A 25,816-nucleotide genomic window follows, 5' to 3' on the forward strand; every position below is an offset into this window, starting at 1 on the left:
TTCCATTACGTGGAACTGAGCACTGAACTCGCACCACCGTCTGTCTGAAAGTGTCTTCCCTCGACGAGCAACCCTACCAGCTCACCGCAAGCTTGTTTTTAATGAAGATAAGAAATTGAACCCCACAGATTGGCTGATACCTTTTCCCCCCAAGACAAGGTCTTGTGTACCATAGGCTAGTGTCAAACTCACTATGTTACACAGCTCCATAGATTTTTAAAAAGTGATTATAAGGTCTAATCACAGGATATATAAGTGCAGGTCCCAGGCAAGACCCCCAGAACGTGATATTCAATTTAAAAACAAAAATGTTTTGCCCAAATAGAGAATTCCAGTGGCTTGCTTTATTCTTTTTCCGTCAGGGTTTCATGTGGTCAAACATGGCTTTAATCTCTGTGTGGCCAGGAAGAACCTGAACTTTTGACCCCTCAACCTCTACCTGCTTGTTCACCCCCAAACCCACTTTCTGAAGTGCAGGGGATGGAAGCCAGGGCTTCTCCCATACTAGACAAGCAGTCTGCAAACCGAGCTCCAGCCCCAGCTACCCAATCACACTGATCGCAAAAATTTCCACCTATCATAATTCAACCCTTCTGTCCATATAGCTGAAATCACACAGTGCTCCAAGTCTGTCTCCCGTTTTTGTGTGCACTGCGAACAGGCCCTGACTTCTTTAAAATCTCACTGGAAGCATCACTTTAACCCTGGAAGAACATTAGAGATAGCATAGGTCAGCCAGGCAGTGGTGGCACACACCTTTAATCCCAGCACTCGGGAGGCAGAGGCAGGTGGATGTCAGTGAGTTTGAGGCCAGCCTGGTCTACAAGAGCTAGTTCTAGGACAGGCTCCAAAGCTATAGAAAAACCCTGTCTTGAAAAACCAAACAAAAAGACATGTAGGTTAAGATAGCATACAACATTCTACTGTTGGGCACTGGAAGCTTCTATCACAGCAGCTCTGTAATGACCATCTTTATGGACAACACAGTGGAGAAAAGGGCTTCTTCCAGGCTTGATGATGTTCACAGAGAAAAAAATAAATATAATCTTAAAAATGTCTTTATAAACAAATATTTTTCTGAGGATTTTTGTGCCTCGGTGTCCTCATGGCACTGGTTCTGGGAAATGTATGTATACCCAAATCTGAAGATACTCAAATCTCTTACATAAAATCGCATGATATCCACATGGCACTTATGCCCATCCTTCCATGCACTCAATCCACCTCTAGGGGACTCAGTGTGGAATGTACCATGGGCGCTCTAGAACAGTGGTACTGGAGTCTCTAGGGAATGAGAACAAGGATCAGTGTCTACACATGCTCGGGACAGATAGAACTTGCTTTTTTATTTTTGCACTTATTTATCCCATGTTGGGGGCATGTGTCATGGCACATGTGTGGAGGTCAGAGGACAACTTACAACCTGGTTCTTTCCTTCCACCATGGGGGTCCCAGGGGTAGAATTCAGAGGGTCAACCTTGATGACAAATACCCTTTTCCACTAAGCCACCTCACCGGCCCAGAAACAGCTCCCCATCCCCAACATTTTAAAATTGTGGTTCATTGGATATGTAGACACAGAACCTGTGACTGTGGAGGGTGACTCAGGTTTGTAGAATTAACTCCTGGAGAGTTGTTCAGGGGGGACTCTGTTGGTAGAGTGCTTGTCTGGCGTGCAGGAAGCCCTGGCTTCCAGCCCTGGCACCGTGAAAGCCTAGCAGGGTGGCACACACCACTTGGGAGGCAGCATTAAGAAATCTAGTAGTTCAAAGTCACCATCAACTACAGAGCAAGTCTGAAGCCAACTTGGTAGCCACAAGAGAGACCCTGTCACAAGATAGAAGGGAGGCCAGAAGAAGCGCCCATCTCAAAGGTCCTCAGTGCGTATCTCCACATTCTTTCCTTGAAAATTGAACCAGTTTTCATTCCCACTGTACCCTCATCTTTGTAGAGTATTATTAATTTTAAAATCTCTCAATTTGGTTGTTAATATTACCATCATTTTAATGTACATTTCTTCAACCCACGTTGACTATTGTACCTGGACCTAAATGCAGGTCTTACCTCTTTTTGGTTCAGTATTCCTTTCTACTGCAATATTTTTGCATCAGTGTGAGGAGGCGGTGACTGAGTAAATGTCACACCACTGGTAGTGTAGGGCATAGGTCGAGGTGACGCTCCTCTGCTTCTTCCCTGTAGTGCTGTATAGTGAAGTGCTTCTTTTTGCCATTTAGAGATATTTTATTTTTATTTATGTGTATTGTACATATATGTGCATATGTGTAGGTGCCCTTGGAGGTCAGATATGTGTGTCTGCTCTCCAGGAACTGGAATTACTTACAGGTGGTTGTGAGCTGCTTGACGGAGATATGGCAACCAAACTTGGGCCTTCTAAAGAGAAGCAAGCTCTCTTGAGCGTTGAGTCACTGCTCCAGCCCCTGGGTGTCTCATTTAAGACACCGAGCAGCAACAAACCTCGCCGTTCTTTTTTTTTTTTTTTTGTTTTTTGTTTTTTTGTTTTTGTTTTTCGAGACAGGGTTTCTCTGTGGCTTTGGAGCCTGTCCTGGAACTAGCTCTGTAGACCAGGCTGGTCTCGAACTCACAGAGATCCGCCTGCCTCTGCCTCCCGAGTGCTGGGATTAAAGGCGTGCGCCACCATCGCCCAGCCCTCGCCATTCTAATGAAGTGAATGAAATGGTGACGGGTGTGGAGAGAGGCAAGAAATAGGCAAGGGATGCAGAGCAGGCTGTAGAGGGACGGTGGGAAGAGGAGCTTTATTTGAAACTGGCAAGGCATTGCATGCAATTACAACTTTCCTAAAGACAACACCTTCATCTAGAAGACTAATTGATTAGGTGGTTCTAGAAAGAAAGAAAAAAAAGGAAGGAAGGAAGGAAGGAAGGAAGGAAGGAAGGAAGGAAGGAAGACTAATAGGTGGACCACAAAAGCTAGCTACCTTCAGGGCTACTTAAAAGGATTCGGAGCTAGGTTTGGTGGTGCACACCTTTAATCCCAGCACTAGGAGGCAGAGGGGGAATCTCTGAGTTAGAGGCCAGCCTTGTCTGAGGACAAGGACAGCCAGGAATACACAGAGAGACCTTGCCTTTGAAAACAATAACAAGACCAAGATTCTGGAGGGGACTGATATCACACACCTTCAATGCACGCACTTAGAAGGTATAGGCAGAAGGATCCGGAGTTCAAGGTCATCTTTAGTTATATGGTGTTCAAGGCCAGCCTGGAATATGAGAGACCCTTTCTCAGAACAAAACAAGAGCTGGAGGTGCAGTTAAGTTGAAAGAATGCATGCCTTGTGTGCATAGAGCTGTGTGTTTGATTCCCAGCACCATACAAACCAGGCATGGCAGCACACACCACCTGTGATCCAAACAATTTGGAAGTGGAGGCAGGAGGAGCCAGAGTTCAAGGTCATCCATGGCCTCATAGAAAGTTTGAGGCTAGCCTGAGATACATGAAACCCTTTCTCAAAAAAAAAAATTATGCCAAGCATGGGCAGTGGTGATGCACGCCTTTAATCCCAGCACTTGGGAGGCAGAGGCAGGCAGATCTCTGTAAGTTCGAGGCCAGCCTGGTCTACAAGAGCTAGTCCTAGGATAGGTACCAAAGCTACACAGAGAAACCCTGTCTCAAAAAGCAAACAAAATTCCAGTATTTTGCATTGTTGTATGCCAAATGCCTTCCTCCAAAAGTTGTGAGGAGCTTGTCTCTGGAAGTAATCCAGTAAAGTCTTGCATTCATAGTGCTGGTAAAGGGACCTACTAACAGGCATCAGAATAGCAGTCAAGATTGTCGGGATTGATGCTGCCTCAAGCCGGTACCCTGGGACACAGAAGGGCTGGCTCTGGCCGGATGGGCAGGTAGGGCTGACCTGTGCCTCTCTCTGCAGCATGCGTACCTGCTGAAGCTCAAGGTCATGTACACGGTAGGTTACAGCTCCTCCTTGGCCATGCTCCTGGTCGCCCTCAGCATCCTGTGCACTTTCCGGTGAGTCCCCCAGCCTTCAAGTCTTCCTAACTACTCGGGATGGAAAGAGGGAGGTCTTGGTGGGCTGCCTGGCCATCTTGTGAAGCTCAGGACAGCTATAAACGTGACTCAACACAAAATCAGAAACTTAAAATGTATTTTTTACAACTCAAAAAAGCAGCAAATTTGTAGATGACAATGCGCTGATACAACGTCATGCAAAATGAATGTATGTAAACATATGTAAGTCCTCCAATCCAGAAGGCTGCAGTTGGAGCCCTGGATTTAATGTGCACACCAAGACAATTCTTTGTTCAGTGCAGTCCAGAGAAGCTGAAAGGTTGGGCACACCCTGTTTAAGCTTCCTTGAGGGTCGAGGGGTGTGGTTCAGTTGGTAAAGGGCCTGCCTAACAAACACAAGGCCCTGGATTCGATCCCCTGCTCTCTATCAGCTGGCCATGGTGACACATCCCTGTGGCCACCCCAGCTGGAGGAGGGAGGATCAGAAAGTCATAATCCTCCTTGACTACATAGGTAAGGGGAAGCCAGACCAAGGTGCATAAGATCCTATCTCAAAATGAGACAATGGCAGGGAGGACCAGCAACAAACCTCCAGCCCCTAGAGCACAGAAGAAAATTCAGAAACTGGTGGCAGTGGTTGGTCAGGGCCGAAGACGGGTTGCTGTTACAAAACTCGTGATCGTGTTATCTGTTCTGCTCTGGTCTATTCTATTTTGAGTCACAGTCTCACCATGTAGTCCCTAAAAGCCTAGAACTTGAGATGATCCGTCTGCTTCCACTGCCAAAGTGCTAGGTTGACAGGCATGCACCACTGTGCCTGGCTAACTTTTCCTTTGTGACTTCAGTACAGTACAGGGTGCATCGGGCACCTAGAGACCTATGCCCTCGTGCAGGTTCTGTTAACAGAGAGCTAGGACCTGAGGGCTGTGGCGGGGCTTTGGTTTCCTCATGCCAGGGGAGGAGCAGGGCAGGAGGACCTGTCAGAACACCAGCTCCTCTCCATGGTCTTGCAGTCCCATATTCTCTCTGACAGGAGGCTGCACTGCACCCGCAACTACATCCACATGCACCTGTTCGTGTCCTTCATCCTGCGAGCCCTGTCCAACTTCATCAAGGATGCAGTACTCTTCCCCTCGGATGACGTCACCTACTGTGATGCCCGTAGGGTAATGTGCCTAAGTGTCCTAGACTGACCTTGGAGAAGACCAAACCCCGTAGCTTATCATCCTCCCTGCAAGCATCCATTAAGATCACACAGATGATCCAGGGAAAAGGTGGTGTTTTGCAGGACATGGAGGTTCCAGGAGGTTCTAGAAGGTTCCATAGGGTTCTGCAGCCATAGAGACATGATGTCAGTCATGTGTCTGGGAAATCAGTGGAGGCCCCGTTAATTCCCAGTGCTCAGGAGTGGACCAGCCACCCTGGGAACTAGAACTGTGGTCAGACTTCCCTGGACTCCTGCCAGCTCCCGAAATGGCAAAGTCTGGAGGGGGAAAGTGCATTCATGCCTGAACATCTGCACACCCAGGCTTCTAGAAAAACATCATTTCCCTAAGTGATTTTCTTCCACCCACTGTCTAGATGCCGCTTAAGCCACTGCACTCTCTCTGCGTGTCACCTGGCATCCCTGACCGCTCATCATAAGCTTCTCAGGCTTTCACCTCAGGGTTGCAATATGGGTGCTGCACCTCCAAATTTCACATCCATATTCTGGGCAAGGAAGAAGGCTGCAGATTAAACAGTTTATTTTCATTTTGAGAGATTTTGCTTTTTTATTTACCTCCCGGAAAGTGCGCGCACACACACGTGCAAACACGCACACTCAGAAGAAGGAAAGTAGTTTTGTAAATTTTGACTTAGCACCCCACTCTCTCCCTAGGCGATAATGTCCTTCTTGGAAAATGAAGGTGTTGGTCAGCACTGGGTGGTTTTCTCTGAAGGAATGCAAGGCTCAGGGCCAGTTCATAATTGGAATCTACTTCCTGATTTCTGGCAGATCCTAGGTCATCCTCCCTGGACCTGGGGGCTTGCAGTCTCTAGAGAACACTGTGGGCCTGGTCTCCTGACCAAGGAAAGCTTCAGGAGAACCCTTGAGTGTGTTCATTCCTGTGTGTGCATATGCTTGTGCATGAGTGTGTCCATACATGCAGAGATACGAGGTCAAACTCAGATAGCCTTCCGCAGCCTCTGCCTCTTTTATTCTTTGAGACCGGGTCCATTACCAGCCCAAAGCTTCCCAAGTCTGTTAGTTTGGCTGGCCAGTGAGCCCCAGGATCTGCCTGTCTCCACCTCCCTAGTGCTGGGATTTCAAGCTTGTGCCATCTGCCTTTTAAAAATGTGGGTTCTGGGAATCAAACTCAGGTCCTCATGGCTGTGCAGCAAACCCTTCACCCCCTGAGCATCTCCAGAGCCCTGTGAAGACAGTTGTACCCCTTGAGTTTCACTCTAGACCTGCCTCCTACCAGGCAGTGCTGGTTTTTTTGGGAGTAGTTACCCAAGGGAGGCTCAGCCACCCACCCCCGGCTCATGCGCCTATCTCTTCCAGGTGGGTTGTAAGCTGGTCATGATCTTCTTCCAATACTGCATCATGGCCAACTATGCGTGGCTGCTGGTGGAAGGCCTCTACCTTCACACGCTCCTCGCCATCTCCTTCTTCTCAGAGAGGAAGTGCCTGCAGGCCTTTGTGCTCCTCGGATGGGGTATGTCTGTCCATGGGTGCTGTGCGTGTGTGGTTTGCAGGAAAGAATGCTAACTTGAGAGCCAGGAGGACTCGGTTTCTAGTTGCAGCTCCATCCATCCACCCATCAATCTGTTCACCAAACCATCCACCATCTATCTACCCACACATCCATACCCACCTACCCACTCATGTATCTATCCACCCATTCACACACCCACCCACCATCCACAGACTCATCCATCCATCCATCCACCCATCCACTCATGCATCCCCTACCTTCTCATCCATTCATCCCCCTATCTACCCAACCACCAACCCATGTATCCTCTCCTTCATCTGTTCACCCATTCATCCAACCTGTAGAGTATGTACAGAAAGAAACCAGGGATTTAGTGTCTGCTCCCAGACCCGCATTGAACTAACTTAAGTAATATTTGGCAAATTGCTGGATGGTTAACCCTCTGACCTCGGGTTTTTTTTTTTTTTTTGCCTTTCAAATGTGAAATCAGAGCTGTAATTTAGCGTCAACTGAATGCTGAGCATCCTGAGCTTTTTCCAGTTTTATTCTGCCCAGCACTGGTCTCATCTTCTACAGATAATTCATGCTTGTGTCCTCTTTATGTTTGAGCTCAGGAGACATGGCTCAGACAAACTTCAGCAGGAAGGGAACAGGCCGGCTCACATAACTGATGAGTACATAAATCATCAACTTCACACCAAGCTGAATACAGGTGTTAAATGTTTTTCCTTCTGTTTTTACACTGCCATTTGTAACAGTGGCTTTATTCACACTGTTTTCCATGTTACCACCAGAAGCTTTGTAGGATGCCTGATTCTCACTACCAGGCTCCCATAACACAAAGACAAGGGACCTCTGCGTGCGTGCGCACACACACACACACACACACACACACACACACACACACGCAGTCGTCCCACACTTCTCTGAACTGCTCTGCAGTTCATTCTGGTTGAGTCACATGACTCTCACCCATGTGACTGAGATGACCACAGGGCTCTGAGAGAACTGAGTGCACCATGGCCATAGGCCACTCAAACCACCTGGTTTCCAAAGGATGATGAGGATTTAGTTTCTAGGACAGATAGCATGACAGCCAGCCAGTTGTGCAAAGGCCCCACTGCATATTTTCCTCCTCTTTCTGGCCAAGGGAAATAACTCCCATTTCTTGAACACTTATTCCAGGTGGTGGCTTGGTGCTTTACATTGGTCACTTAATCAATTCACCAGCCTCCAGAAGTCATTCAGAGACTTAAGCTCAGAGATGGGATGCATATACTCAACTCACACTGTAGACAAGGGTGGATTCAGGGTTACCGGACAGTAACAAACATCCACCCATCCACTCTGTCACTATGCACCAATATCCATCTGTCTATCCATCCAGCTACCTACTTATGAACACAGTATATACCCACCCACCCATACTACACAATACACCTATCCACATAGTCACACATCCACACACCTCTCCATACATCTATCTAACCATCCATCTGTCCATCCACCCACTTACCTATCTACCCATTCATTATTTTGATTTAGCACACAATAAGTAACCTCAAGGTTCTAAGTTGGATAAGGTTCCTGGGAGTGGTTCCCAGTTTCATTTGGTTTCTGCCTGGCGCCTTTACCTACCTGCAAGGGAAGCCTTCTTCTGGTGTTTCTGCTTGTCTAAATCTCTACAGGCTAGAGTCTCTTCTCTCCATCAGACCAGCAGGAAGGCTGGCAAAACACACTGTGCCCTCCTGCTCCAGAATTTCGGCCTGTTTAGCCCATGACCGTTGACCAGCAGAGGCTTGCAGGACCATGCAGGTGTCTGCATAGGCGGTAATCCCATGAGGACCAGGGACTTGCCTTGACTGCCCCTGATTTGGAAGGCAGCTCACTGAGCTCCATAGCTCTAATCTGTCAGAGTTTGAGAAATCTGTAAGATCAGGACCATGATTGACTCAACATTAAGCCGTTCTTTGTGCTCCGAACTCACAAAAATACAGGGATGAAGGCTGGGGGTGTGGTCAGTTGGCAGAGCACTTGCCTTCTGTTCATGAATCGGCCTGGTTGGTGGTGTAGACCTGTAATCCCAGGATCACAAATACGAGGCCACTCTCTTAGCCACACGGTGAGTTCAAGGCCAGTCTGAGCTACAGGAGATGCTGTCTCCATTTATATTCATTAAATCAACATAAAGGTTACTGACACCAGATTGTCAACCCCATCACCCCCAGGACTTCAGTCAAGTAAGAGATGTAACAGTGTTCGGGATTGGGCCAGGGTCTCCTGCGTACTACACAGATGCTCTACACTGGGGCCACACTCCCCAGCCCCGCTCTTCAGTTCTGGGAGTTGAACTCAGGCCCCTATGCCTGCAAGGCAAGCATCTTATCAACGGAACTATCTCCCTGACCCCCATTCTTACATTTCTAAACAACATACCACTCTTCCTTGATCTGTCCATCTGAGATATTATTTTTGCCTTCTGATGGAAAGGATACAAAACCCCACATCCACACTTATATTCCCATTTTTCATAGCTGTCGCTCAAGCCCACATATTCATTTACATATTCAGTGTGTACATTATCAGAACTGAGAAAATACTGTTTACTGCTGAGCCAGGTGGCATGCAATTATTTTGTTTTCTATTTATTTAACTTTTTTCCTGGAGTCATATTTTATCTGTACATTATCGTTGTTTGATACAGATGTGAGTGACTCAGAGTTTACAGAGAGAATCATGTTCTCCAACCACTAGCTGCATTTGGCTTCCCCTGGTGCCTTTAAATATTTTCTAATTATTTGTATGTACCTGTGTGTGTGTCTGAGTATAATGCCTATGGAGGCCAGAAGAGGGCATCAGATTGCCTGGAAGAGGACTTTCAGGCAGTTGTGAGCCAACCATCTGGGTGCTGGGAGCTGGACTCTCTAAAAAAGCAGCAAGTAATCTTAACCACTAAGTCTCTCCAGCTCCTCTCCCTCCTTCGTGTACTTAATAAGCGTCTCTCCCTCATCTGACTCTTCTGCTTGTCTAAATCTCCATGTGCTAGGGTCTTGGCTCTCCATTAGACCAGCAGGGAGGCAGCCGGTTAGATTATTTTTACTAATTCTTCCAAATCCTCTGAAAAAGCTTGCAGTATTATTTTCCAAATCATTAAATACAAAGGAAACCCCTAAGCTCTTACATGCTTTGTCAACCTGAATTTTGTGTGTATTTGTGTGTAGTGTGTGCGTCTGAGCATGTATATGTCTTGTGTGTGGGGTGTGTGTGTGTGTGTGTGTGTATGTATGTATGTCTGGTGTGTGCAGGGTGTGTCTACTTGTGTGTATATCTAGTGTGTGTGTATGTCTGGTGTGTGTGTATGTCTGGTGTGTGTATTCTGGTGTGTGTGTATGTCTGGCGTGTTATGTCTGGTGTGTGTATTCTGGTGTGTGTGTATGTCTGGTGTGTTATGTCTGGTGTGTGTGTATGTCTGGTGTGTGTGTATGTCTAGTGTGTTATGTCTGGTGTGTGTATTCTGGTGTGTGTGTATGTCTGGTGTCTGTGGTGTGTGTGTGCACGCTTGTATGTAGAAGTCAAAGGTTTATGTCAAGTGTCTTCCACTGCCACTCTCCAGCTTATCTGTTGAGTAGGTCTCTCCCTGAACCAGAGCAGACTGATTTGACTAGACAGGAGAGACAGTGAAGTCCAGGGATGCCCCCATATCAGCTTCCCTTCTCTCCCATGCTAAGACACCTAGTACCATGTCCAGTTTTTTTAAAGATATATTTGCTTCTATTGTATGTTATGAGTGTTTGCTTTTGTGTGTGTATGTGAACCATATGCATACCCGGTGACCACAGAGATCAGAACTGGGCATCAGGTCTTCTTGAACTGGAGTTACAAACAGTTGTGAGTTACTATGTGTGTGTGCTGGGAACTGAACTTAGGTCCTCTGCAAGAACAGCAAATGCTCTGAACCGCTGAGCCATCTCTCCAGTTCCCTGTGGTGCTGGGGTATGAACTCAGGTTCGCCTGCTTGTACAGGAGTATTTTTACTGACAGAGCTCATTTCTCCAGGAATGTATACCTAAGATTTTGAAAAGCAATTAGAGACAAATGTTGTCTAAAGACTGGTTTCAAAAATGCCAGGGTTAGAGATGTATCTCAATGGTACGGTCCTGCCTAGCATGCTGGAAGCCCTGAGCTTGGGCCCCACACCACAAAAACATTAAGTAAAAATGAGAGATGTTTTTGTGTTTTCAACTGTCACAACTGTCACTATGATACAGCTTCCCTCCCCTGCCCTTCCCTCCCCTCCCCTCTTCTCCCCTGTCCTCCCATATCCTCCCCTGCCCTTCCCTGCCCTCCCCTGCCCTCTCCTGCCCTATTCTATTACCCTGTCTTCTACAGCCGCAGGTCTCCATTTCTTTTTCTTGCAGTTTTGTTTTGAGATAGGAACTCACTATCTAACTCAAGTTGACCTTGAGCATACAACCCTCCTCAGGGCTACAGTTATAGGACAGTTGTCCTTCTTTCCCTCCCTCCCTCCCTCTCTTCTATCCTCCCTCCCTCCCTCTCTTTTTTTTGTTTAGTGTTAATAATGTATTTAATGTGTGTGTGTGTGTGTGCATGAGTGTGTGTGTTGTGACATGTGTATGGAGAGACAGAGGGCAACTAGCAGGAGATGATCCCCTCCTCCACCATATAGGTCCCTAGGGTGCAACTCTGAGCCACCTGACAGACCACGTCCTTGGACCTGCGTTACCTCTTAGACCTTCCCTTCTGCCCCGGCTTCACTCTCTGTGGAAGCTCTGTAGCCACGGGTACAGTCTCCCTTATTCTAAGTTCCCGCTCTGCCTCCTGTGGTTCAGTTGGCTTCTTCTGCTTTCCGGGCATTTCTTGCCTTTATCTTCCAACTCTTCTACTGAATGTTTATCTTGGAAATTGTAGATTTGTTTCTCTGCCCTCTTTCTTGTCCTCTGGATGCTCCCAAATGGCAGCATCCTGTATCTCTTGTAGATGTTATCTTTCCTGACTCCTTGTGATCTCCCTGGGGTTGTTTTTGTTCAGGTTCCTTCTGTTCCCTGTCTGATCAGTTTCCTCTCAGTTCCTTTTCTCTGGTTGTTTTGTTTCCAGCTTTTGCTGTAATCTGATGTCTGTGACCTTGGCTCTCTGTTCATAGATAAGAATGACTTAGTCCGTTCTTGTCCATTCCCCCAGGGGACTAAAAATTGCATTTATTTGTTTATCATGTACAGGTGTGTGTGTGTGTGTGTGTGTGTGTGTGTGTGTGTGTTTGCGTGTGTTGTGCATACACATACACATGTCACAGTACGCATGTAGAGGTGAGAGAATAGTTTGCAGGAGTCAGTTCCCGAGTCCAGGGAACAAACAAGCCATCTCAGCAGCCCTGTTTCTCGGCCTTTGTCTAGGGTCATTCAGTTTATTCAGAAAAGCATCCTTTAATGCCTTTGGTTGGAGTCAGGGGAGCAGAGTGAGGTAGAGATTTGCCTACTAGAGATCTAAAAATAGAGTAGTCTGGGTGCCTGACCTCTCTCCATCCATTGTGTAGATCAGCAAACCTGTGAGAATCATTGAATGAGCCACAGTGAAAAACAAAGCAAGCTGGGCACAGTGGTGCACTCCTGGGGCCTTAGCCACTTGTGAGGCTGCAGCAGGAGGATGGCTTGAATCTAGGCCTTTGAGGCCACTAGACAGCACAGTGAAACCTCAACTATTCAAACAGTCAGAGCATAGAGCGCTTGCCTAGCATGCACAAAGTCCTAGGTTCGGGCTCCAGCACCCAGCATGGTGGTGCACACACCTGTAATCTTAGTTCTCAACAAGTAGAGGCGGAAAATCAGGAGTTCAAGGCCGTCTTCAGTTACATATTGAGTTCTGGGTTAGCCTGGGCTAAATGAGATTGTCTCAAAGAAAAAGCAAAGCAAATAGCCAGACCTAATGTTGTGGGGCCCCGGTGCCAGCTTTTTATGTGGCTTCTGGGAATTCAGATTCAGGTGTTCCTGATTGCACAGAAAACATTCTCGCCCATTGAGCCATCTCCCCAGCCCCAAATGACAAGGTTTATGAGTCAATTCTTTAACAAAGTCAATGGCTTTTCCACCAGCTGGATTCTCTGTCTTCCCCATTCTGCTGGGTATATCCCATTTCAAACTAGGGCCTCACCAAACTGCATCCATGTGCCTTCTCTCCCAGAAGTCCTCAGGAATCTGGCCCAGGCTCCTGGGAGTATCCTAACCCCAAGTGGCTTTCAGGTTCCATAAAAACCCACTGCGGTTCTTAGGATAGTAGCATGTGGCTGCATACTGATGCAAGATGATAAAGAAGGTTTCCACGGCAACCAAACCTTGTCATCCACCTGGTACCCAGATAAGGATAAATGCCGCTCACTGTGCCTGAGTTCTCTCTCCCCTACCTGGATTAGTTGCTTGTCTTGCTGCTGTGGGAAAATATCCGGACAGAGGCAGCTTAAGAAGGGATTGTTTGTATCACAGTTTGTGGGGACAGTCTGTCATGGCCGCGCAGGCAGGGCAGCAGGAACCGGAGGCAGCTGCTCACACAGCATCCACAGTCGGGAAGCAGAGGGATGACACTGGTGCTCAGCTCACTTTCTCCTTTTTATTCAGCCCAGAACCCCAGTCCATGGAACGGTGCTGCCCACATTTGGGGTGGGTCTTCCTGCCTTAATTAGCCTTACCTGGATAGTTCCCTGAAGACACACCCAGAGTCCTGTCTGTTCGGTCATACTAAATTCCATCAGGCTGACTGTCGACATTAAACATCATTCTGTGCCTCCCTTTTGTTTTGGCCTTCAGGTTCTCCAGCCATTTTTGTTGCTTCATGGGCTATCACCCGGCACTTTCTGGAAGACATCGGGTAAGCTGGTAGGAGGAGGAGCAAGCACATGGCACAACATTTTACAGTCAGTCTCTACGGCAGCTGGCTCTGCAGCTGGGAATTCAGCTAACCCCACACTGGCTCAAGAGGTAGCATGCTTGCCTAGCATGCATCAAGCTCAGAGTTTGATTCCAGCATTGCATTGACTGGATGTAGCAGAGGAGGACAGATGTATCTTTAGGATTAAAGAATTTGTTAGTTATGTGGATATGTGCAGATGTGTGCTTGTGAGTGCAGATGCCCACGGAAGCCGAAGACGCCACTGGATCTGGGATTAGAGTAGTTGTGAGTTGTCCTACATGGATGCTGGGAACTGAAGTCAGGTTCTCTGCAAGAGTAGTATGTGCTCTCAACCACTGAGCCATCTCTCCAGCCCTGAGAGCAACAGATCTCAATGGTGAAGGGCACAAGCGTGAGGGCTAAAGACATAAACACAGTCTTCCTTCCGAGGGTGGCACTGGGAAACATGTCTGCCAGTCAATCAGTTCCCCACTTTTAATGATGCCCAACACTCTCTTCTCTTCCGTAGATGCTGGGATATCAACTCCAACCCTTCCATCTGGTGGCTCATTCGAGGGCCTGTGATTCTGTCCATCCTGGTGAGTGGCCATCCTCTCCTGAGCTGGGGACAAGTAGGGGAACACTGGATCCGTGAGAAACAGAGGGTTGGATATCCTGGAGCCTGAGTTTCCAGCAGGTACCAGGAGGGTAGAAACGGCAGGATTCCAGAGGTTGGCAGGCAGACTGTCCCCTGAGGAGTGGACGAGAGAGTGGGTCAGGCCTGTCAGGAGTCATTTACCCTATCTTTAGGACCTAGAGCTCAGAGATTTGAGATAAATACCCCCTCAAAAGAAACCCACTACCAACAAAACAAAGATCGAATCCTTCCCAAGTATGTTAAGTTCGTTTCAGCACTCAGGAGACAGAGGCAGGAGAATTGAGAGTCTGAGGCTTGTCCGAGCTGTGTGGTAGCATGCTCTATCAAGGAGAAAAGTGTGGGTTGGTCTGGAGGCTCAGGGCTGTGCAAACCTCACCACTGGAGTGAGTTCTATCACAAGAACCTGCAGTGGAACAGTGAAGCGACTAATGCAAGTTAGTCTTTGACCTCTGCAGGCGTGTGTGCGTGCGTGTGTGCATGTGTGCACGTGCATGTGTGTGCACATGCGTGTGCGTATGCCCTGTGTGCACTGTGTGTGTGCTCGCAAGTGAAAGCATGTGCAAACACAGATATAAAATAAAAATAAAATAAAAAGTGGACTCCAAGGCTCAGTCAAACCTTTATTCATCGAGATTTACAGGGGATTACAAGCCCTAAGGGTGCGTGATCTGGCTGGCATTGTGTAGACGTGTGGGCCACTGAACCCGGATAGCAGGGTGTGTCATTTCCAGCTGTGGTCTCTGGATTTAGGTGTCACTGGGACTCTGGCTGCAGGGTGAACAGCCACGATTTGTCATCCTGGCTGTGGTGTCTCTCCTGTCCCCAGCTCTGGGGGTCAGGGCCAGGACAACTTTAGCCTGACCTCCGCCTTGTGCCTTGCAGATCAATTTCATCTTTTTCATAAACATTCTAAGAATCCTGATGAGAAAACTTAGAACCCAAGAAACAAGAGGAAATGAAATGAACCAGTATAAGTAAGTGTAAGGCAGAAAGCTTGGCATGCTGGGACAGTCGGCGAGCATCTACTGAACACCTGCTGTTTACCCCACTATGCTAAGCAGAAAGGCAGGCCTGGGGCATACCTGTAGTGTGACTGGGGTGTGTGGGAGGAAATACACCTGAATATGAAGCCTCAGACACTGTGGGGAGGGAAACCTATGAAACCAGACAGGAACCCTTTAAGTATAGATCTGAGCCCTGCAAGGCTGGGAGGGCAAGGGAGTGGATAGGAGGTGTTGAGATGAGGTGGGGTAGAAAGGGCATGGCAAGGCCCTCTCCTGTCTCCTCATTTGCTGAGCACAGCAGCAATAACACAGGCGTCTGATTTATCCACTAGTAAAGCTGTTGAGTGCTTATTGATTTATGTTACTGATAGAAGGGGAGACCAGGAGCACTGAGGTTTGGTCAAGCATCTGGCCAGTGTTGTGCCTGGGTGGTTAGCGTATGGGACTTTGGAGATTTTGCAAAATAAATGAAAACGTGCTGGAGATGTTGTTCTATAATGGGATACTCGCTTAGCGTGAGTGAGGGCTGGGGTTCCGCATCTAGCACTGAAAAATACGCAGATTATAGATCACAGATAAGAGGGTAGATAGGTAGATGACACATAGGTATATAGATAGATGATAGATATAGATACAAACTTTCAAAGATGACAGATAGGTGATAAATAGTTGATTGATACATGGTAGATAAGCAGGCACATACAAAGATAATTGATAAATAATAAATAAATGACTGGTAGATACACAAATAGACGACAGATAAAGTTAGACAGGTAGATGAAAGATAGATGATAGATAGATAGATAGACAGACAGACAGACAGACAGACAGATAGGGAGATGATAGACAGGTAGATGAGAGAGAGATAGGGAGATAGGGACATAGATGATATAGATAGATAGATAGATAGATGATAGATAGATAGATGATAGATAGATAGATAGATAGATAGATAGATAGATAGATAGATAGATAGATAGATGGATAGATAGATAGATAGATAGATCCAGAAAACAAACAAAACTCCAAATTGAAAAAGTATCTTGAAACATTGCAGCATAACTTAAAACAATCAGGCCCTTGAAGGGTTGAGCTCTGTGTGAGGAGGGCTTCAGCAGATCAGGAGTGGCAGCGTACCCTGTGTCCCCAGGCGCCTGGCCAAGTCCACCCTCCTGCTGATCCCCCTCTTCGGCATTCACTACATCATCTTCGCCTTCTCTCCAGAGGACGCCATGGAAGTCCAGCTCTTCTTTGAATTGGCCCTAGGCTCCTTCCAGGTAAGTTTTGGGGATCGTAACTTAAAAGAGGGCTCCTCAGGACTAGAGCAGTGGCTCAGTTAGGAGAGGACCGGCATTGTAAGCATGGGAACTGAGATCAATCCCCAGATCCTACAGAAAACGTGTGGGAGTGCGTGCCTCTAATCCCATCGTTGCGGAGACAGAGGCAGAGACAAAGCGATCCATGGAGTTCACCAGTGAGCCAGCCTAGCCTACTTGGAGAAGCTCTAGGTCCATGAGAGACCCCATGACAAAAAGTCAAAGGACACCTGAGACCTCCACATCTGTGTACATAGGTTCATCTGCACACGTGTACACACACACACACACACACACACACACACACACACCAGCTTTCAGTTTCCTTTGAGAGAAACGAGGCTGCAGAGATAGCAAGCCTGGCAGTCCCACACAGTGCCGACCCAAGGCCGCAGGGGAGGACCTCATGATGCCAACTGATTTTGAGTCTCCAACAGTAAAAGCATGGGAATGGGGGAGGTAGACTCCTGGGAGAAGGAAAGAGAAAATCGACAGAGCATGATGGATAAAGAGTTACACAACCACATGGGTAGCACATTCACAACCACAATGACACACTGTGTAAAGCCACAGGCAGGCAGAGGAGCCCTCTGTTTCTTACTGGGAAGTCCAGAGGAAATGTCTAAAACTGAGAAACTGGAAACTCGCAACATCAGCATGTTATTGAAAAAAAAAGTTAAGAGTGTTCAGGCTGTACTCAAGTTACCCCTAAGGAGCAGGAAGTGGGAGTGGGTGGCAGGAGGGTGCTGGACTTGTGTGGGTGTGCGTGCGTGCGTGTGTAAGTGTGTGTCAGGGGACAACATTCCTCAGGACTGTCCACCTTGTTTTTTTGCCCTTGTTTTGATTTTTGCATTTTAGATAGGATCTCTCTGTAGCCTGGAACTTATCAAGTAGACCAGACCATTCTAGCGGGCTGGCCAGCCCAGGGACCTGCCAATCACTGTCTCCCCGGTGTGCCACACAATGACTATTTCAGATGGAACCACTGAGCCATCTTCTCAGCCCCAGGATGTTGGAGTTTTAACCAGAGTCTTTTGACAGGAGGTAGGGGAGGTCACCTACCTCTAATCCACCAAGATGTTATGAAGTTAAGGCAACACTAACAAAAATGGGTGAGAAGAAACCCTAATTGGAATCTCGAGCTTCACATTGTTACTTTATTTATTTGCTTGGAGCCATTTCTTTCCAAAAATAACATAAAGTCACTTTTAGCAACAACCAATGGAGAAAAAAATATGTAGATGACTTATCAGTGGAAAAATTTCTATACACCCGGTGTGGTAGTGTACTTTGTAATCCAAGCACTTGGGAGGAGGAGGTGGGAGTCGAGGTCACCCTTCACGACATAGCAAGTTTGAGGTCAGCCTGAGTTTGGAGTTTTCCAGAAGCCAAAGAAAGAACAGTTTGTTTCAAGGCTTATAGTATCCATTAGATGAAAGCCAGTGAATATGGCTTAAGGCTTACTGGAAGAGAATTTGCCTGCATGCCTGAGACCCTGGGTTCCATCCCCAGTACAACCTGAGCATGCATGTGTTCATACACATACACAGACAGACAGACAGACACACACACCAATGAAAACAAACCCACTGCCTAAAGAAGCCTTGTGATTCTGTTCTAGAGCTTGAGGACACCCAGCCCCCAGCCCCCACCCCACCCCCACTAAGTCTTCCTTGCAGAGAAACTCTAGCAGAGCCCCCCCAATAGGGAGGTCTTAGCCTCAGCGTGAGGCCTCCACTCCCGCTTTGTCCCTTGGATTCTGCTCTTGGTGAGCTGAGCTCTGGATTCCAGGGAAGACTGCTCACTGGGGACACAGTGAGTCAGGACCTCTCTGCTATTTCAAACCCAACCTCAGGCTGTCCCTGTGCTTCCTCTGAGAAGCTTCCCTGAGCAGAGCCTTTGCCAGCACCTTGGTCCTGTTGCACATTTAACAGTGGTCTCACTATGACCCATCTCATCGGGGACTCTGAGGTTCAGGCATTTGGAAGGACTTAGCTTGACCACCAAAGTAGGTAATAAGCATTCAAAGAGCTTGGGACCCCAGGGCTGCTTCTCCATGAAGATAGGGACTTCCTGTCCCCAGAACTGGGAAGATAAAAAAAACCCACCAAAAACACTTTCCTAATGTCCCATGGACATGCTTATAAATGAGAAGGCCATAAGAAACATGTAAATAGCTGGGCCTGGTGGTACACACATGCAGTCTCAGCCCTTGAGTTGGGAAGATAGCTTCACATTCTAGGCCAGCCTGTGCTATATTGCAAGTTCCAAGCCAGTCAGGGGCTTGTGAGAGTCTGTTCCCCCACGTGTGTGTATGTTCTTATGTATACAAATTATTAAATAATTATATGTACCCATAGATATGTATGTGTATTCATATACAAATGTATCAAAGTTTCTCCCTCATACCAAAGTGAAGAGAATAACAGAATGAACCTGTATCTACCAACTAAAGAGAGAGAGAGACAGAGAGACAGAGACAGAGAGAGAGAGAGATGGGGCCATGGCCTGGAGAGATGGCTCAGCGGTTAAGAGTCCTTATTGCTCTTGCAGAGGATCTGAATTTGGTTCCCTTGTTAGGTGCTCACAATTGCCTATAATTAGTTCCAGGGAATCTGGTGCTTTCTTCTGACCCCTGCAGGTACCTGAGCACAGGTGGCATACGCACATATCCACAGATATACGTAACTGCACATAAGTAAAAGTAAATCTCTAAGAAAAACCATATACACCTACTATAACAGCAGAACTCACAAGTATTGTTCTGGCTTTGTATCTCCATGGTAGAACATGAGTTTAGCATGCCTGGACCATGGGTTCAAGTCCTGCCCCCTTCAAAAACAGCCTGGGGAGATGGCTCAGTGGGCAAAGCATTCACTGCACAAGGATGAGGACCTGAGTTGGAATCCCCAGCACCCACATAAAAAGGTGGGGTGGGGTACCAGCAAAACAAGGTGGATCCTGGGAGCTCATTAGCCAGCGGCCTAGCGGTTCAGAGCCTTGGGATCAGTGAGAAATCCTGTCTCAGGAAGCTGAGGAGGCCTGATTAGGGGTAAAGACCTGTACTGACTTGTTGACTTCAGGCCTTCATCAGTCTGCACATGTGTGCTTCAAGTGCACACATGTGCACGCACACACACACACACACACACACACACACACACACACACACCTCACAAAGCCCATGTCCCCTAGCTCATGTACATATTAAGCCCACCACGCAGTGGCAGGTCCATTGCCCTTTGAGGTCCTTCAATGTGACAAGCAGCTAAAGGCTAGAGCAGAGAGGCCAGGCCAGCTGATGTTTTAAGCTATATATGGAAGCCTCAAGAGGGGAGGTGGAGGGCAGGCCTGTGAGGAAGGCAGGATGGTGAGGCGGGCTCTGAGGGAGAGAGGGAGGGAGGGAGGGAGGGAAGGAGGGAGGGAGGGAGGGAGCAGGTGCTCTGTGGATAGCTACTTTCCCATTGCTGTAATCAAACACCCTGACAGAAACTGTGTAGGGAAAGGAGGGAGGGAGGGAGGCTTTGCTTTGCCCCACAGTTCTAGGGTACAGCCCATGATGGTGGAGAAGCCTTGGTGGCAGGACCCGAGGCAGTTGGTGGCATTGTGGTACTCAGCTGACTTTCTCTCTATTGGATGGAGTAGTGCCCCCCGTGTGTGGGGAGAGTCTTCCCACCTTGGTTAATCTAGAAAACCCCTAAAGGAATACTCAGAGGTTCTCCTCTAGGTGATCCTAGCCTCTGCCAAGTTGACAGTCAGTAGCAACCAACACACATCACTCACGGCTCTGCAGGCATTGCAGACTGACGACCCAGGGAATATCATCCGGAAAACAGGAGCTCTGAGAAAAGGTCCAGATAAACTCCACCCCTCCAAGTCAGTAGACACAGCCTGGACCCCAGAGCTGCCTGCACCTGCTACACACCTGCACTCGACCCCAGAGCTTCCACACCTGCCAGCACACCTGCACTCCACCCCGGAGCTGCCGAAGCTGCCCGCACCTCCTACAGACCTGCACTCAACCCCAGAGCTGCCTGCACCTGCCAGCACACCTGCACTTGACCCCAGAGCTGCCAGCACCTGCTAGCACACCTGCACCAGACCTCAGAGCTGCCTGCACCTGCTACAAACCTGCACTAGACTCCAGAGCTGCCTGCATCTGCTACAGACCTGCACTCGGGCATACTTTGCTCTCACCACACGTCTGTTCTCCAGCAGGAATTTATCACCTTTCTTGTGAGCCCAGGATCTCCCACTGGAGTGACCCTGCCCCTCATAAGGGGATGGGGTGATTCTTCAGGGGCCTCCTATCTCTGCTATCCTGGATGGCACTCTTCACCAATTCCAGAGACCTGAATGGATCCTTTAATCAGGGCCCAAGTCAGAAGCTCTTCCCTTACCGTCCCTGACAGAGGAGTTAGAGGTCATATGTTAGGTCTCGGGGTCAATAAATGAAAACGATTTCTGCCTGTGTTGAAGGCAGGCAGGCAGATCAGTGCCCCGAAGTAGGGAATTCTCCAAGACTGAAAGGTCCTAAGGAGCGAGGGTGGGGGAGGTGGTGTGTGTGTGTGTGTGTGTGTGTGTGTGTGTGTTGCGCATGTGTGTGCTCACTCAAGGATTCAGGCAGGAGCAGGTGGGAGGGAGAAGTCTATAACCACAGACTAACACAGTTCCTTCTTTAGGGGCTGGTGGTCGCCATCCTCTATTGCTTCCTCAATGGAGAGGTGAGTGTCCTGGGGAACCACCAAATTTCAGTACAGGACTCCCCGTTGACCAGCCAAGGAGAGTGAGAAGGGGGCTGAGGCAGGCCTGCTTGCTTGGCAGAGTCGTCCAGTGGTATGATAGATCACATCTTGGGCAATGTCCTCAGGACAGAACCAGCAGAAATAGATTCCGTGGGTCCGTACTGGGTCTGTGAAGTGTTCCTTACCAAACTCCATGAGCAAGTTCAGCAAACCCAGATGAGCCCAGACCCCACTCAAACCCAAGTTCCCGACAGCTCTGCTGCTGGCTCTGGGAGGGACCTGGGTCACTTCCCACCCAGAGCTCAGTCTTCCCATGAGTGAAGTGGGTCACTTGGAACTGCCCCAGCCTTGGTCAGATACTGAGCATTCAGGATATGAAGCTCCAGTCACTGACCCTGGCTACATTGGTAGTGCACACAGGCCAAGTGTCTCTGTGGCTATTGACCAATCTGTCTGGTTCACACTTGAATGGGAGTGACCTCAGATGTTTCCCAAAAATCAAACATCAAAGCTGACTTCAGAGGTTCAAGTGTTCTCTTGAGGACCATAGAGGAAATGTCTAAGAGCAAACCCTCAGATCGCGGATGGATTTCAGACTGGGGTGAGGGAGGTATGGGAACAAGCATGCAGGTTTGGACACCTGACTCTGCAGTTTGTGGAACAAATCTCACACCTTTTCTGAGGAACGCAGTGTTAGAAGATGGCGGGGACCATCCAGAACTGATGTGGAAGGAGAGCTCAAGGTGTCCCCTGACCTCCATAAGAATTTCATGGCATGCACGTGTGTTCACATCTATCGCTCTCTAAATAAATAAAGAAATAATTTTAAAATTTAAAGATGCCATGTACTAGTGCCCACGGTAGAGAAGGCCCTCAGTACCTTTTCTGTACATGGGGCAGGAATGGTCAGTCAGAGACCAATAGGGAAGGGGGCACAGCAGGGCCATGAGAGTAGGGACAGCTGGGCTCATCAGTGAGCCAGGGTCTAGGCAGAGGCCTGAGCTACCTTCTCGAGCAGTTGCTGCAGCTGATGGCTGGTTTTGGGCAGGTGCAGCTAGAAGTTCAGAAAAAATGGCACCAGTGGCACCTCCAAGAGTTCCCGCTACGCCCTGTGGCCCTCAGCAACTCCTTCAGCAATGCCACCAGCGGTACCACCCACGGCACTAAGGCCAGCACCTCGGAGCAGAGCCGGAGCACCCCCAGGGCCAGCATCATCTGAGGCTGCGGCAGGACTGGCAGTGGACACAGAGCTGGACACTCAATAGGACGGTTCTCTTCTAACGGCTCTGCTGTGTTCGAGGGCTGCGAGGCCTTCCTCCAGGTCTGAGCTTCCTTAGAACTGAGACTGGGTCACCATGGAGCAAGAAACAGGTCTGTGATTTGGTCTTTCTTATTCTTCTGAGAGAGTAATTCAGTGGCTCCAGAGGAGGCAAGGGAATAAATGACATCCAGAACACCCTAGTCTCCGTGTGTTCATCTTTTGCCACCTGGGGAAGGCTTATGTTCTACATCGTTTCCCAGCTTCTCCCTGAGGGAGCAGGGAGCTTCCCTGCCTCCAGGTTCTAGCTCACTTTTAAGGGCAAGCCTAGAAGCTCAGGAAATATGAGGAATCAAGCCCCTGGGCCTTAGGCTGATCTCCTCTGCCCTAGAGTTCTCATAGAGCATTCAGGACAGCAGCTAAATTAAGCTTCTGAAGCCCCTTTTCCATTATCTCTGATGTTGTATGAGTACTTGGTGGAAAACAGGTACATTAGGAAGTAAGACATCCTCCCTATGAACGGCAGACAGCTCCGTGAAGGCCCAAGACTTGCCCAAAATACTTGGCAACGATATGAAAGTCTTGTTGCTCTTTTGAGGCTTCTTCTATAGCCCAGGCTGGTCTACTAATCCCTAGCTGAAGATGGCCTTGAACTTGATCCTCCTGCCTTCATTTCCAAGTGCTAGAACTGCAGGCGTGCACCACCAAGGCTGCTTTATGTGGTCCTGGGAATCAGACTATAGCTTCATGCACAGTAGGCAAGCATTTTACCAGCTATGCTACATCTCCATGGACTGCTAATGCATAGCCTTTTAACAATCTGAGCTTCAAGGCGGGTGGTGATTTTCCGACTCTCAAACAGGCAGAGGCCCGTCTCCCTGCATTGTAAGCTTCCATAACTCTGGCTGTCAATGCTGGCACATAGGTACTCCCTGGCTCCATAAGAGAATGAAAGAGGATGAAGTGTTTGAATCTCCTTCCAAACACAACCTAGCAGGGGAACCTAAACAGAAACGGAGAGCTGGCCTCCGATTTGCATCTTCCAGCCTGCTGCAGGACCACTTCCCAGGCTGAGACCCAGGATGAGTGGCCCATGAACTCCTCAGGTAGAGATGGCAGTGTGGCTCAGTCAGAGAGCACCTGCCCAGGTGCACCAGGCCTTGGATGTGAGTGAGCCTCAGCACTGCAAAACAAAACAACCAGTTCTGGGGTCTCCAAGGTCCCTGGATAGTGGTGGTTCCAATGTAGCATTTGTAATCTCATGAATCTCAACTGGAATAAAGATGTCTAAAAGTCATGACTAGAGAAGTGGCTCAGCCCACGAAAGCTCATGGTAAGCGAGTGTGACGGCTTCAGCTGCATCCTGGGAACCTACGTCAAGGCGGCAAGAAAGGACCAGCTCCACAAACTGTTCTCCACCCTCCACATGTGCACATGATGTGTACATTCCCATGCATGCATGCGCAATAGTGAGATGAAGATAGGTAAGCTCACTGTAGGAGGGGCTGGAGGGATGACTTAGGGGTAAAATGGATGATGATCTGGGTTCAGTTCCTGGAGCCTGTGTAAAAGCCTGGTGCAGTTGTGCAGGCCTCCAATCCCGGTGCTGGGCAGCCAGAGGCAGGAAGTCCCTGAGGCTCACTGGCCGTCCAGGAAAGTTCTAGGCCAGGGAAGGACACTGTCTCAAAAGCAAGGTATGTGGTCTCCTGAAGAATGACACATAAGGTTAGTCCCACATGCCTGTGTACCCTCACACATATATGTGTACACACATGAACATGTACTCATACATATACAAAATCACAATAGAACTACTTGGGGAGGTTGGGGCAGAAGGATCACTTGAGCTCACAAAGAAGAGACCAGCTTGGGCAACATTTTGTCTCAAAATAAAATGGGCCCTCAGTGGTGAAGTATTTGATGGGTGAATAGAAGGCCCTTGGTGTGGTGCCAGAAGCATCACAGGTGTTTTCATCTAGCCCTGGAAGGGACCCTTATGACAAGATCAGGGCAAAGTCCAAAAGCCAATTCAGAGCTGGAGGGGAAAAGAACCTTACAGGATAGAAAAAAACCACATTTCACCTGTTTCTGGGTGGCAAAAACTGGAAATGGGGCAAGAGGATGAGCAAACAGATATGGGGGCTGCAGAGATGGCTCAGCTGGTGGATCAACTGCCTTGCAAGAGCCTGAGTTCAATCCTCAGAACCAATGTAGGAAAAAAAAAGCTGGGCATGGTGGCATGTTTTTGTAATCCCAGCTCTGGTGAGATGAGAGCCAGAGGTCTCTGGAGCTCACTGACCAGCCAACCCAGCCTACCTGGCAAATTCCAGACCAGAAAGAGACCATCTTGAACAAAATGGGGCCAAGGTGATGTTTCCATGGGTAAAAATGCTTGCTATGCAAACCTGACCACCCGTGTTGGGATTCCCAGCACCCACACAAAGCTGAATGCAGTAGCGACCACATCTGTAATCCCAGCGCTCACAGGCTGAAAAGAGAGAGGCAGGAAATCCCTGGAAGCTCCCAGGCTGAGACCAGCAAAGAGACCCGGTCGCAAACCAAAGGGAAGGTGAAGATCAGAAGGGAGAACTGACCTCTAAACTCCACCTGTGTGCCATGGTGTGCGCATGCCTACGCCCACACACAAAGATTAAAAAAATAAGTGGATGGCATCTAGAAACAACACAGGCAAGGTTGTCCTCGGGCCTCTGTACACTGGTGCTCACACATGCACCTGAACACACAAGCACACATGTGCACACACATACACACACAGGGAGAATGAAAGAGAGAGAGCGAGAGAGCAGTTCTTCCAGGAGTATGGAAATCTCCACAGGCTCGTGACCCCATTCACCTCCACCTGTCCCCTGCAAGCTGTTAATTATTACTCAGCATCTGTTTGTCCCCTCACCCGCTGTGGCGTTCAGCAGTGCACGCGTGTGCTCTTTGAAATGTGTCCCAGGATCAGAAACGGGCACTGAGGTCACCTGACCCTTACAAATGAGAGTCTCACAAACAGTTCTGCCTGAGTCGGAACTGACCTCGGGGAAGACTGCGTTAGAGAACTCGTGCAGGGACTTTGCTCAAGGAAGATTTTAAACTATGCCCGGAGAAAGGACAGCTAGCATCCAGAAACTGGGGTGTGCCAGAACCTGTGGGTCCACACAAAGAACAGGGGGGACTTAAGTCAGCAGATTGAAAATCTACTAGTCAAAGGGCTTTCTGTGGGGAATC

At 48.5% G+C, this 25,816-nt stretch overlaps 1 protein-coding gene across 5 annotated transcripts in view; it reads left to right on the plus strand.

The window, feature by feature from the left end:
* Sctr (secretin receptor) overlaps window positions 1-22,784 on the plus strand; it is a 53,465-nt gene extending 30,681 nt beyond the window's left edge. For 2 of the 5 annotated variants that reach the window (XM_075987733.1, XM_075987738.1), the window contains 9 exons: window positions 3,908-4,005; window positions 5,039-5,171; window positions 6,551-6,704; window positions 13,520-13,580; window positions 14,131-14,200; window positions 15,142-15,233; window positions 16,414-16,540; window positions 21,262-21,303; window positions 22,373-22,770. In XM_075987733.1, coding sequence (XP_075843848.1) covers window positions 3,908-4,005; window positions 5,039-5,171; window positions 6,551-6,704; window positions 13,520-13,580; window positions 14,131-14,200; window positions 15,142-15,233; window positions 16,414-16,540; window positions 21,262-21,303; window positions 22,373-22,543 — 948 coding nt within the window. In that variant the 3' untranslated portion in view covers window positions 22,544-22,770. Of the gene's footprint in view, window positions 1-3,907; window positions 4,006-5,038; window positions 5,172-6,550; window positions 6,705-13,519; window positions 13,581-14,130; window positions 14,201-15,141; window positions 15,234-16,413; window positions 16,541-21,261; window positions 21,304-22,372 lie in introns of all 5 variants that reach the window. The other 3 variants (XM_075987734.1, XM_075987736.1, XM_075987735.1) reach the window with 2 other exon arrangements.
* Window positions 22,785-25,816: the final 3,032 nt, after the last annotated feature.

The sequence above is a fragment of the Microtus pennsylvanicus genome, chromosome 10 (genome assembly GCF_037038515.1).
Source record: "Microtus pennsylvanicus isolate mMicPen1 chromosome 10, mMicPen1.hap1, whole genome shotgun sequence".
NCBI classification, from domain to species: domain Eukaryota; kingdom Metazoa; phylum Chordata; class Mammalia; order Rodentia; family Cricetidae; genus Microtus; species Microtus pennsylvanicus.